We start from the raw sequence: 14,123 nt of genomic DNA on the forward strand, positions 1-14,123 counted from the left end.
CACATAGTTAATGCTGGAAAAGATAGAAACACTAATGTGAACAAACTCTTCATTACTCCATCCTAGCAGAAACACTGCCTTACACATAGTTAATGCTGGAAAAGATACAGACACTAATGTGAAAAAACTATTCATTAATCCATACTAGCAGAAACACTGCCCTACACATAGTTAATGGTAGAAAAGATACAGACACTAATGTGAACAAACTATTCATTACTCCATCCTAGCAGAAACACTGCCCTACACATAGTTAATGCTGGAAAAAAGCAGACACTAATGTGAACAAACTATTCATTACTCCATCCTAGCAGAAACACTGCCCTACACATAGTTAATGCTGGAAAAGATACAGACACTAATGTGAACAAACTATTCATTACTCCATACTAGCAGAAATGCTGCTCTATGGCCAGTTGTTTGTGCTACTAATTTCTAATTTTAGTGTTATACCTTATTGAAAAAAAATAAGATAAAGTGAAACATTTTCTAAAAAAAACGATTTTTTTTCCAGAAGTACTGCACAAGAAAATTGTTCAGATTGTGCTCTTTAGTCATACACAACTCATTGCATCAACATGATTCAATGTACAGAGCCAAAAATTTTCATAAATTTTACTGATATAAACTGTAATGTTTTTATATATTAAAAGTGGTAGCATTTATTGAAAAAAATAATAGTTTTTTGAAAAACTCTAGTTTCTCATTACTACTTTTATAAATTACATCAATAAAGATATAATCAAACCCTCATGTACAGTCCTAGTGAAAGCCGTGTTCTTGTTGTGAGAAGAGTACTTTTATTTGAAATTGTGTTCTATTATAAAGAAATGGTTGTTGAACATACCACAGTTACTTTTCTAGTTGTCTGAATGTTGAATACCCAAAGTGTGAAATTTTTCATGGAATTTTGTTTGTAGTGACATTCAATAGATGGTGCAGGAGTTTTGGTTACATATATAGATACTGACATATATGCTACATCCAAAGTATGAAGATTGTAGTTTTATCAACTGATGAATAGTACACAAAACAGAATCTAAAAAGTATCTAAAACACAACAGAAACATTAAAAACAAAATTCAACTGGTGGCTTTTTAATACGTTACAGTATTAATCACTCTAAAATCACTTTTAGGTTATTTTTTACTACTACCAATTGTACAAACTTAATTCTTCTGTTTCTTAAACAAAATTATTTTTTACTAGACTACATATTGCATACTACAAATAGAACTCACTTTTACCAACCAACTTTGATGCCCTTTTGCTATGAAATTATTTTACACACTTATGTCTACAGTAAACACAATGCAACAGGTAAGACATCACAGTTTTTTTAAGGTAGGGTGTTTAATGATTGCTATATGATAAATTAGAAATCAAGGTGAAGCACATCTTTTACATTTATGATTAACATCATCACTAAAAGATGCAATATCAGATGTACACTGAAGTATCCTATTTAGTTGTTTAAGTAACTAAAACTGTTAATGTGAACATAATTAATCCTAATTTTTTTGTCAGATTTTAGTTTCATGTTGTTTCACACTACATAATTATAAAAATGTAAAACTTGGTTTTAGCATTATAAGTCTTCAGACTTACCACCAGGAGGCAATAGCAAAAATAGATGAGAATGTTTTTTAAGTACATCTGTATATTGAATGTACAATTTATATGGGCAGTAATATTTAAGGATAAATATTATGAATTTTATTTAATTCATTCATATTTGTAAAACAAAAGATATATCACACATGAAATGAAAACAATTTGAGAATTATTAAAAAGAGTATCATTCTTTGATAATAGCTGCACTAATATACTAATATGTATAACCACTGAATTCTGATACAACTTTTAGCCTACTGCACTGGTTTCATTGTTGATGTAACTTGTAAGATAACCGATACTAATAACTGTCTCCTTTATACGAATAGACATATTATATTCCTAGGTTTCTTTCCAACAACTACAACTGTATGCCACTCCATTCTTTCTGGGCTGATTATCTTAAAACTTGCAAGGGCGTGCAAACAGTACAAGATAGTTCATAAATTGATAAAAAAAAAAGAAAAATGTGAAGTTGTTGAAATAGACATTCGAATTTTTGAAATAATTCATTTTAAATGTTCTTTCATTTTCTTATCCTAATTTTGTGCAAAAGTTCTTTTTTCAATCCAGAAACAAGCATGTCAGTTAATAACACATTATGTGAAGACATTCTGATGAAATACAATACAGGAGAAAGAAACACAAGAATCTAGTTATAATATTCCAGAGCTGATGAAAAAAAGTGAAAAATCTGATTAAGAAAATATATAAAAAACATAAATCCAGAGATAATACGGTCAAACTTTTAAAAAACCTAAAAAAAAGAAATGAAGAAAAAAGGTATAAAATTATAAAAATCTAAGAAACCAGCTGCATGCTCATTTAATGCATGCAAGAACACCTATGTAGCATTTCAATTAATGATCAAGATAAGCTTGTAGTTTGGCATTTCTAAAAACTGAATGCTCCATCGGGAATTTTAAAGTAATTGCCCTCTGACATGTCCCTTCTATCACCAAAGAATCAGAATAAAAAAAACAAAATATTTAGTGAGGAACCTACTAAGCTGAATAGTTAATTCAAACAGACAATAACAACTTTTACAGTAGACAAATATATTTTAATAAGTACAATGCTTCAACTGATAGTGCTGATACTATTGGTTGAAACATTGTAATTATTAAAATAAGATCTTTCCTTCAAAAAAAGTTACTGTTATTATATTTTCAAAACAGAAAATTTCTAAATTTGATGTTTGTATAAGCTATTATGGTATTAATGTGATATGCGGGCCTGTCATATGTTTTTCATTTCTATAGATATACATATAAATCTGCACAATTTTTGATTATTTACTCTTTGCTCTGACATGGCAGAAATATGTAGTCCAAAACGTTTCTAATATTGCTTTATTCTAGTTACTTCATTTCTTCGTTCTCTTTAGTAGATGACATCTTCTATGCCTGCAGGTATATTATAGCATTAAATGAAGCACCTAGATTGAACAGGTTAGCAGTGGAATATCCTTTACTAGCTAATTACAACAATGACTGAAAGTAACAGACAACCTATGATATCATGGAACAGAGGTCACAAGGTGATGCTATCTACTTGACAAAGAAAGTGAGTTTACATTGTAGATTCAAGTGCACTTTTTTAGATCAGTTCTCCACTAGTCAATCTATGGGAAGGATGTGCTTTCTTTTCAAAGATCACTATGTTTATTCTGTGAATATCAATTCTGAGAGAAAGAAGATAACAGGAATAAACACAATCTAGAGGAGTAGAGGACTGTCTGTTTGTCAAGAATGGATACACACACTGTATTTTCTTTTTTTTATTGTCAAAATAAAGATTTTGTTTATTTGTTTATAATGTGTCCAGCTTTATTACTTTTAAATCAAAGAAAAAAGTCAGTTCCATTATCTCTCTCGCTAGAACCCTCAGAAACTCCTTGGCAAACTCTGCTGTTATTGCAGACTTGTCTATATAATACTTAATTGGAAATCACTTTCATCCACAAATCCCACATTAACAAACAGTTCAGCTTTTGATAATTGTTTTAAACCATTATCTGTTTTAACACTTTTGAAAGATTGTTCAAGTTACTTCTATGTTTTGTGTTTCAAAGTATAATGCAAACATACTTGAATAATCTAACTTTAATGACTAGACTCAATAAAATCCAAACGGAAGTTGAAAAGACAATTAGACAACAACCTAAGAAAAAAAGATTTCAAGAAAATTAATATAAAAAGTAAATACAACCATCCATACCACAACTTTAATTTTTCAAGAAAACTTTATGACCAACTAGAAACTTTAATATCACTGAGCATTTTGTCTAGTGAGGTATTTAAGATTTATTATTTTAACCCCCATTCTTCATTTTCATAATAACATTTTATTTATGTATTTAGTACAGAATATTTGTTCAAGGCTCAACATTTTCAGCAATACTACTTCTGCAATTACTACTGTAATTTGGTCAGTAGCATATTGGTTATCATATCAGTTCATAATAACATGTACTGGTATCATATAGTTAGGTTTTGACTGTATCAGTACAGTCCTAATTTTGATAATTTTTAACATTATTCGAATATTATAGATTGACAAAATGTTTCTCTGATAAAGATGCTTCATGTCAAAAAAAAATCTAATATGTATCAATGATGAACAAAAGTTTTGAAACACTGGAATAAATTAATTATTATACTGTATGCAAAAGTTAGTTAAATTCTTTCCATGTCTTAAAGGAACAAAGAGTTTAACTTGGTTTCTCATGATACATGCAAATGAGAATTTTCTTACATTTTCCCTGGACAGAATGCCAGTCCATCCAAGGTTAACCCTAACTCTTAGTTGGTACCCATTTTACAGCTTGGTGGACTGAAGCAAGTTTTGAGTAAAGCATTTTGCTCATGGACACAATGACTGGAAGAGGATAAACTTTGAACTCGCAACCTTTCAGTTGCTAGTCCAAAGCAATAAACACTAGGCTATGCATCTGTATGCAATAGCACACCTAAGAAAACAATGAACATTTGACCATAAAGGAGGATCTAATCTTGATTTCCAGGAAAGTTACTTAAAAAGACACACACACACACACACACACACAAATATATATATATATATATATATACATTTATTTGTGTGTGTATGTGTGTGTTAGTGAGTATGACTTTATTCAAACAATAATAAAAAATAATCTTATTTCAAAGTTTGGTAATATTGTACTGTTATAATCTACTGTCACATTTAATATGATAATATCTTTGATTAATCTTGTTCCAAACTTAAACAAGATTAGTTTTGAAACTTAAGTATGAGATGATTAATTGGAACAATTTTCTGCAAGAATGATAGAAACTTTCATGAGAATATGAACTACACTATTCCAACACAATGTCTACGACTTGACAAAACTCAACAAATGAGGAATGTTTTGGCCTACCACTATCTACATAAAATGAAGTTCTGATAATATACAGTTGCTCTCAGGCCACACAAAACTTTATTCCACATCCCAAGGAACAAACATCAGTTCAAACTAAATATTTACAAATAATCTTATACTGACCAAACTATATGAATGCCTAAAATATAAATACAAAAATATTGATTTTAAGTAGAACTTATCAGGACTGTTAGAAAAACAAATGGTGCAATAAACAAAACAAATATTTCTAAATTCCTACTCTATTGATTGTTAATTTTCTCCAAAGATAGAACAAAGGATACTGTTTAGATTTATTCTTGCTTACATTGGAAATTTCAAGAACTTTAAATAAAATCTGCATATCTTGGGTAATGTAATACATCCAATTAACAGTTCAAGATTTTTAGTCGGCTTAATCAGCAAATAAGAACTGTAAAAAATATCACAGAATAAATGATACATCCATTTGTTTATAGAAGTATGCAAGACTTGAAAATAGTTGTTTGAGAAAAAAGATGTATTACAGTTTTTGGGTTAATCAGAGTATACAAGACTTTAAGACAGTTGTTGGAAAAAAAGATATAGTTTTTGGGTTAATCAGAACTAGTACATAATCAAGCCAGCAAAATATGTTGTGGAGACCAAGTTCCAATAGATCAACGATGATTTAAACATCCTGCCAGTGCTCCAGCATTCTATAGCAGTGCAAGGCATTAAACAAAGCTGAGAAATCTAAGATTTAACACTTCTATGTAAAACCCTGTGAGCTACTGACAAACAAGGAACAAAATTCTAGCAGTTATTTGATCATTAAGACAACTCAAACTGTTGTGAATGTTTTTTATTCTGAAAAGTTACTAAACTGATACTATTTTTGAGAACTTGAAGAACTTTTAATGATTCAATCTATTGTATATATATATATCACAACAAACATAAAATAAATACTAGTTCATGAAATAAAAACCTAACTGGAACTGGACAACTAATGATGCAAGCTATATGTTAAATATTGACCATTATACTAAATAAGATACAAATGCCTACATTTCTTTCTCCAACTGGGACTGGATAACTTTGCTGGACTTTGCCATGGTTTCATCTGTAAAATAACAAAACTCCTCATAAAACCCAATACCGGTGATCATTATACTCTATTATAAAAACATCTCAAATGTATTGAAATAAATACACAAAATCAAACCACCCCCATTATGATGTTTTAATATTTACAAATTTAATCATGTATGTAGACTCATGAAACTACAAAAACAATGATTCAAGACAGTTTTCTTGAAACACAGCTAATGCTGCTAAGAGAGCCAAATTTGAAAAAGGAAAATAGAGATGGTGGAATCTACCTATCATAAGAAAATTGCTTTAATTTCAAGAGATACTAAACTAAAACATAGCCAAAGACTACAGCTGAAACTATTTTTATAAAACAGATCAAGTTATCTAAACATTTTCTGTTGCTTCAACTCTTAGAGTATTTGAGTAATTGTTAACTAAGATCTTCTGATTAAGAAGTTAGCACACAGGATCACTTACAAAAGTTATAATGATTTTCAAACAAAACCCAAACTCGAGCACTTTCGATTAGTTCACTATTCTTCTTTGACAGCGCTCAAGTTTTGAGTTTCATTTCGAAACCATGTTAACTAAAATCACTTGGCTAACACAGAAACATAACTAATACAGGATGAAACTGAACATTACTCTAATACTAATAAGTTCAGTGTACAAAAAGGAAAGAAGACATATTTTCACTTTAAAAAAGTGTATATAATATTAAAATCATTGCAAACAATGTACCTGTTTAACAGAAAGACTACTTTGTTTCTGTCATTTCAGATTCTTAAGATTATGTTATGTATTCTTCCAAGAGCTGACAACAAACTTCAGTAGGCTTCTACTGTAGACAAAAGTAATGTAAAAATATTGCTGCATTAATTTAAATACTTTTGTTGCTCTGTGTATGACTAAAGATTTGTGAATGAATAGGATATGTTTATTTGTGTATATACTTTTGGTTTGAGGTTTAAAGGAATACATTTTTAGAATTTTCAGGAACTTGTGTAGCACTCTATAAATCTAGATGGAATGTTTTTTGAGCAAAAGAACGAATGATGTAACTAAATATTAACTTGTCTTATGTCACCTTGGCTACATAGACAAAAGTATGAATGTCAATTTTGCTACATGGTCAAAGGAATGAATGTCAACTTGATTACATGGATATAGGTGTGAATGTTACCTTGGTTACATGTGTGGTACTCTCAGGTGAACTGATTTCCATGTGAGTACGAGATAGGTCCAATTAATATCAAGAGGATTAAACACGAAATGTACCGAGTTTTAGTCTGTGTGAAAAAATAAATAGTCTGCACTTGTGATGTAAAGTGTAAATCTTTATTGTAAGAAAAAAAATGCATATTTTTTTGGACAACTAGACAATCAACTACTATTAAAACAGTGAACAGATCAGTAGCTTTCTTTGTGCAAGATGAATATATCAAAAACCATAAATGTTGAAACTAAGCAGAACTCTGACTGAACCAAGCCTCATTACCAAAACAAAAAATCTTAGTTCTGTTAAAAATAGCATGAGCATCACCACACGACTGGTTGTTCTATCACTACATGCAAAGGCTGTAGCCTCTAGATATCATCTAGTTGGCAGTGAAAGACAATGCTATCAATGACCTATGAAGGGTGAAGATGCAGCAACCACCTAGTAAGCTAAGTAGATAGTATCTGTTGGGGAACAACAAAGAAACAAAGACAACTGAAAAAAAACAACTTCAATGATTTTATGGACCACATTTTCATATCAACATTACACAGAAACAGAATAAACATTTTTTTTAATTCCTATATTAATAAAAATGGTGTACAACATATGATATCCTTAAATATCACACGTGACCAGTGCAATGAATGTAATAAGGGGTAACATAGACAATGAATTTAATGTCATTGTAACAAGGGATTAAATGTCAACTTGCCTGCATGAATAAAGGTTTAAATGCCAACTTGAATACATGAATAAAAGATTGAATGTCCCCCTGGCTACATGGACAAAGGATTAAATGTAACCTTGCCTAGGTGAATAAAGGATTAAATGTAACCTTGCCTATGTGAATAAAGGATTAAATGTAACCTTGTCTATGTGAATAAAGGATTAAATGTAATCTTGCCTAGGTGAATAAAGGATTAAATGTAACCTTGCCTAGGTGAATAAAGGATTAAATGTAACCTTGCCTATGTGAATAAAGTATTAAATGTAATCTTGCTTAGGTGAATAAAGGATTAAATGTAACCTTGACTACATGGACAAGTGATTTTAATGTTACTTTGGTTACATGGACAATAGATGAATGTTATCTTGACTGCATGAAGAATGCAACTATGTATGAGAAAACTGGTGAAAGTGCTTTAAGGACACTAATCTATAATTAACACTTAGGAGAAAGCCTGATATATCATTAAAATGAGTAAGTCACACCCATCAAAACAAACTTGTAAATTAGATAGAAATTAATCACAAAAACTGTAATGATATATTTATTGTAATTAAAAACTTTCAAGGTATTGTCATTTACCTACAGATTAAAGGTCAGATGTTTTTTGGCTTACGTCAGCTACTTTCTTACACATTACAAACTAAATAAAAGCAAGCATGGCATTGAAAACTTATTTTCATTTATACAAATTTACTTATGAGTTCAAAGCTATTTTGAAAAGAAATGTAACAGATTAGCATCTCTCAAACATGAAGTTCACACTCATTTACAACTTATACATACAAATATGCAACCAAATTTTAATAACACCTTTTATAGTTTAATGTATTTTCTCAGGTAAGTTTTAGTGTCATAAATACACATACATATATAAATATTAATCTACAAGTCAAATAATAAATGAATTATGACATTCAATATAGTTTTATCTTTCCATGACTAACATGCTTATTGTAATTTGATACAAATATTTAACACAAACAGAAATATGTATATTTTTAGGTATGTTAATATAGTTCAATCACTCAGATAATCATATTCCTATTCTGATGATGATGATGGCTTAAACAAATGCAGCCAAAAGGTGTAGCAAAATGTCTTTGTTTTTGCAATAAATAATAATTGTGATTTAAATAGTGTATTACTTTTATTAATTAAATACCACAATATACATATGAGCAAACCAGTTAATCATGTACAACATTGACATAATTTACTCATTCTAATAATCATGTAAAATGTTGACTCACACTGATAATCATGTATACATGTTGACAGAATTTACTCATGTAGAAACTAACATCTTACCTTGTTTATTGCAAACAATCAGAAAAGGAGGACAATTATGTGACACCACACGCTCACTCAAAACAGTGTACAACAGTCTGCAAGGAATGGGTATGTAAGGAAAAATAAGTAACAAAAACCAAAATTTACTCCTTAATATATTATACTTTAAAATGATTCAGCTAAAGAATATACAAGAATACAATGCAATAATGTGTGATAAGACATTAGTTGAAGCTGTTTTAAATGGATTATTTCTTACTTAGTCTAGAGCTAGAGTCCAGCAAAGAGTTTGACAGTTAAACTAATCAGAAAAAAATTATTTTAACTTTAGCTTATGATTAAATCAATTATCATGAGAAAAATAACTAAATGAAATTATGGTTTCCAATTATTCTAACTATCCAAGTAATAGAAATATTGTCACTGTGTTTGTCTGTTGTTAAGCACAAGCTATGTAATAGGTAGGGAGGATGCCTTATAATCTGAGGGTCTCGGGTTTGATTATCATTGCCAATTAACTTTTTGTCCTGTGTTTATCACAAAGCTACTGAGGCTATCTGCCAATGTCATTAATTTTGAACTGCTGATCAGAGAGAAAGTAACTGACTATCAGCACCCATTACAAACTCTCTAGCTACTTAAGTGTTAAATAAAGTGCAAGTTTATTGTTGTTCCCAGTATTTTTACATTGTGTTATGTTTCTAATTTATAACCGTGTAAGTACACTCTTTTAAACTGTATAAGCAGGTGCAGATCTTGAATAGAAGTTTAGAGGTCCAGACCTCCCATCCATTTTTGCACCAGAAATTAATAACTATAATTATAAGCATTACACATACATACACACACACACACACAAACTGACAACTGCCTTTTATATATAAAATTTATATTATGTTAAGATTACATCTTCATCCCAAGACCATGCATGTAGCCCCAGTTATCTGGGGTACTAACAAACAACTCTAGGCTTCACTAACATAATTTTATCACCCAAACCTTGACCCATAATGTTCCAGCAGAAATTGTTGAAGTATACCCAATTTACTTATTTCATGAAGTTGTTTAAATCAGTTGGCTCTGAGGTAAATGAAAGATTTCACAAATCCATCAATATTGCAGACGTACCAGTGTTTTTTATAATTAGATCATATAACCTAAAAATTAAGTTTGAACACCAAAAGAAAATGAAGCACCCAAAACCAATAAGCCTAAGATTTATGATAAAAATTCTATTACAAAATTTAAACCTAAAAATTAATTTAATTTTTCAGAAATTAACAACTGCATTATTTAATGTAGTTTGTTTGTTTTTGAATTTCGCGCAAAGCTACACGAGGGCTATCTGTGCTAGCCGTCCCTAATTTAGCAGTGTAAGACTAGAGGGAAGGCAGCTAGTCATCACCACCCACCACCAACTCTTGGGCTACTCTTTACCAACGAATAGTGGGATTGACCATCACATTATAATGCCCCCACGGCTGAAAGGGCGAGCATGTTTGGTGGGACGGGGATTCGAACCAGCGACCCTCAGTTTGCGAGTCGAGCGCCTTATCCACCTGGCCATGCCGGGCCTATTTAATGTAGTATAAATAGGTGCAGATTTTGGGGGAGGTCTAAATTCCCAAAGCATTTATTTCACAACTGAGAAAAAACAGCAAAACATCCTTACACTACCATGTAGTATCAAAAAGTAACAACAGATGTCAGTGTTTTTATTTGATTGGTCTATTAACCCTCTCATCTCGTTTGTTGACTCACATTCAAAATTTTATTGAACTACTATTTCATAAATTTGTGTCAATAAGTTTGGTATCAAACTGTAGATTATAATTCAAATTGTAGTATTATATATTATTTAATTTCTTAATTTAAAAGTAAATATTAAAAACATAGTTAAAGATCAATTTTTTTGTGTCACGTGGTATGTTGAATGCAGCACTGGTTCCAATTAAATGTTTGTGATGTCAGAATACTAAGTCTATAGTTTTGTATGAATTAGGAACTCAAATTACTGATATGACAAGCTAGAATATAAAATAAGAACCTAACCTCACATCTTTCCCATTTGCTGAGATATCAGGCATGGCTGAAAGGTTAATATAATAAAAATAACTATATATAACTGTATAATGTTATGAGATTTAAGAAGCTATTTAGTCTAAACATTTATGTTTTCGTGTTATAATTTGTTGTCATTGCAGAACAAAAGAAGCATAATTTATATTTGTTTCCTAATTTTTTATTGTGGTTAAAAGATCAGTCAAATCTATCAAACCCGTACTGAGATTTCATTATTGAAAATAACAGATAAAATATAAAGTTTTTTCTTAACAAACGTTTGATAACTCTCTGGATATTATAAAGATTTCACATGTGAAATTTGAAATTTTTTTGATGCATAAAAGTATTTTTAATCTTAAAATGAAAATTACTTTGCGTGATAGTCAACATGCAAAAGGAAAATAAAAGACATGAGGAGAACATCGCTTAAGGAACATCATGAATTAATAATAAAAAAAATAATATTTTGTGTATGAAAGCATTGTAATACTTACTGATAATCTGCCAAATTTCGTTAACATACGCTTCTTAATTTAATAGTTACAGCATGAAAACCATAACAAGCACAAAATGGTTAAGAGGTCGGTCCCAGGGACCAAGTCCATGCTGAAAGCTTTTCCTAGATTTTCAGAATTCAACACAGTGGGAGTCTACAGCAATTCAGTTAAAGCTTCAGCCAATAACTGATTATTTCCAAATAAATATGACAATAGATGTTAATTAAAGATTGCCATGGTAAATTTCCATGCTTTAGTTTTTCTAAGGCATTCTAATAATGTGTCTAGGCTTTAGAGATTTAATGTTTGGTAAGAAACCTACCAAACTCAATAATTAATTCAAAAATACAATCACAACTTCTCAGGCTTGTCAACTTCCCCAATTTTGGTGGGAGTTTCATGATATGGAGTCTTGTTTTCCGATCTCCCAACATGCGAGCAGAATCTCCTAATATCAACCTTTTTAATAATTTAACAAAAAGAATAGTCATCAAATTCAACTTCACAGAGTGCCAACCAGATAAAGTAAATATTTACTCATCTTATGTGACATTGTTATACTTTATTGTATTATACTGTCTGCTTGTTGTACCACATTCCAATGCATTGAGTGAAAGGGCATTTTCAATGGTGAGAAAGATCATAACAGAGAACAGGACTGATTTAGGGCATGACGCAGTATGTGACCTTTTAAACTGCAAGTTTAACTCAGATTCCTCAGCCAGTAAATACAAGCCCAGCAAGCAGGTATTGAAAGATGCAAAAAGTGCAACATAAAACATAACAAAGAACACTAATAAGGATATATATGTATTTTTTAATTTTTAAATTCTTACAATAAGTGTATAACAATATTAGCAGATGACTGTGATTCTCTTAGTATATAAGCCCACTGTAAATGAAAAAAAAAGAAAACATCATTTCAATCTTATAAGTGTAAATAAATGTCTGAAGTTTCCCAGAATGCATAAAAGTGCACCTTTTTTTATAAATATTCTGGTGGAGCATGCTCCCCCCCAGGGGATGCTACTTGCAGTTGCAGTGCCTCCACAAAAAGTCTCCCAATTGGGCACCTCTCAGTGTTGACAGGTGTGACTTCTACTGTAGGCAAGTTATGATTTTAATAATTAGAATATTTCAACCCATCATGTAAAAGTTACATTCATACTTTTTTTAACATAACACTTACTGTATGATGACTCAACAATGAGTTGTAACACTAATTATTAAAATCTGAGCTTGCCTACTTTACAAATTTGTTTTTTCCATCAAAGTTAGTACTGCTTAGAACAGTTGTAGCTCTTATAACATAGACCTATTAGAAAATTGATTTTTCATTGTTTGGAAGTTAGAATATTCATGTTTTTGTATTATTGATGTCCGATATTAGGACATACACATGACTGATGACATTTAAAATGTTGAAAACAGGCATCCTGTTTACAAACACTAAATATGAATTTTAATTTTTAGTTTTTTCTAAATATAATTATAAATGATTTTAATTACAAGATTTAAAATGTTTGTCTATAATTGTTTTTATTTTCATATTAATCACATTACCAGAAAAAAGATATAAGCTTTGAAATTGCTGGATTATAGCCCAAAGGAGCTACTCATAATGACTTTTGTAAGCTTGCTAATTAATTTTATTACTAAAATAACTAGTATTGTATAATTATAAGTAATCAATGAAAGTAATATAAACTTATTAGTAGTGTTGTTTTTTTTTAATTTCACGCAAAGGTACATGAGGGCTATCTGCACTAGCCCTTCCTAATTTAGCAGTGTAAGACTAGAGGGAAGGCAGCTAGTCGTCACCACCCACCGCCAACTCTTGAGCTTCTCTTTTACCAACGAATAGTGGGATTGACAGTCACATTAGAATGCCCCCATGGCTAAAAGAGTCGAGCATGTTTGATGGGATGGAGATTTGAGCCCGTGACCCTCAGATTGCGAGTCAAGCATCCTACCCACCTGGCCATGCCGGGCCGTATTAGCAGTTCTAGTAAAAATCTATTTGGTCACCCTTATCCTTTCAACATCCCAGATCTATCCCTGTTCCAAGCAACAGCTTCTCAATTAGGAAAATTAGGAAACAGATATAAATCATGCTTATTTCGTTCTAGAATGACTACAAATTATAACAAGCATCCTAACCACCTGGCCATGCCGGGCCGTATTAGCAGTTCTAGTAAAAATCTATTTGGTCACCCTTATCCTTTCAACATCCCAGATCTATCC

The 14,123-nt window shown here is 30.7% G+C and overlaps 1 protein-coding gene across 1 annotated transcript in view; it reads right to left on the reverse strand.

Annotated features, from left to right (window-relative positions):
• Positions 1–14,123, reverse strand: part of LOC106465582 (signal recognition particle receptor subunit beta-like) — a 36,369-nt gene that overhangs the window by 2,590 nt on the left and 19,656 nt on the right. The window contains exons 6-7 of the mRNA XM_013925808.2: positions 9,337–9,413; positions 6,050–6,104 (exon numbers count right to left, since the gene is read on the reverse strand). Of these exons, the coding sequence (XP_013781262.1) occupies positions 6,050–6,104; positions 9,337–9,413 (132 nt within the window). The remainder of the gene's footprint in view (positions 1–6,049; positions 6,105–9,336; positions 9,414–14,123) is intronic.

Source organism: Limulus polyphemus, unplaced genomic scaffold, assembly GCF_000517525.1.
Source record: "Limulus polyphemus unplaced genomic scaffold, Limulus_polyphemus-2.1.2 Scaffold1990, whole genome shotgun sequence".
NCBI classification, from domain to species: domain Eukaryota; kingdom Metazoa; phylum Arthropoda; class Merostomata; order Xiphosura; family Limulidae; genus Limulus; species Limulus polyphemus.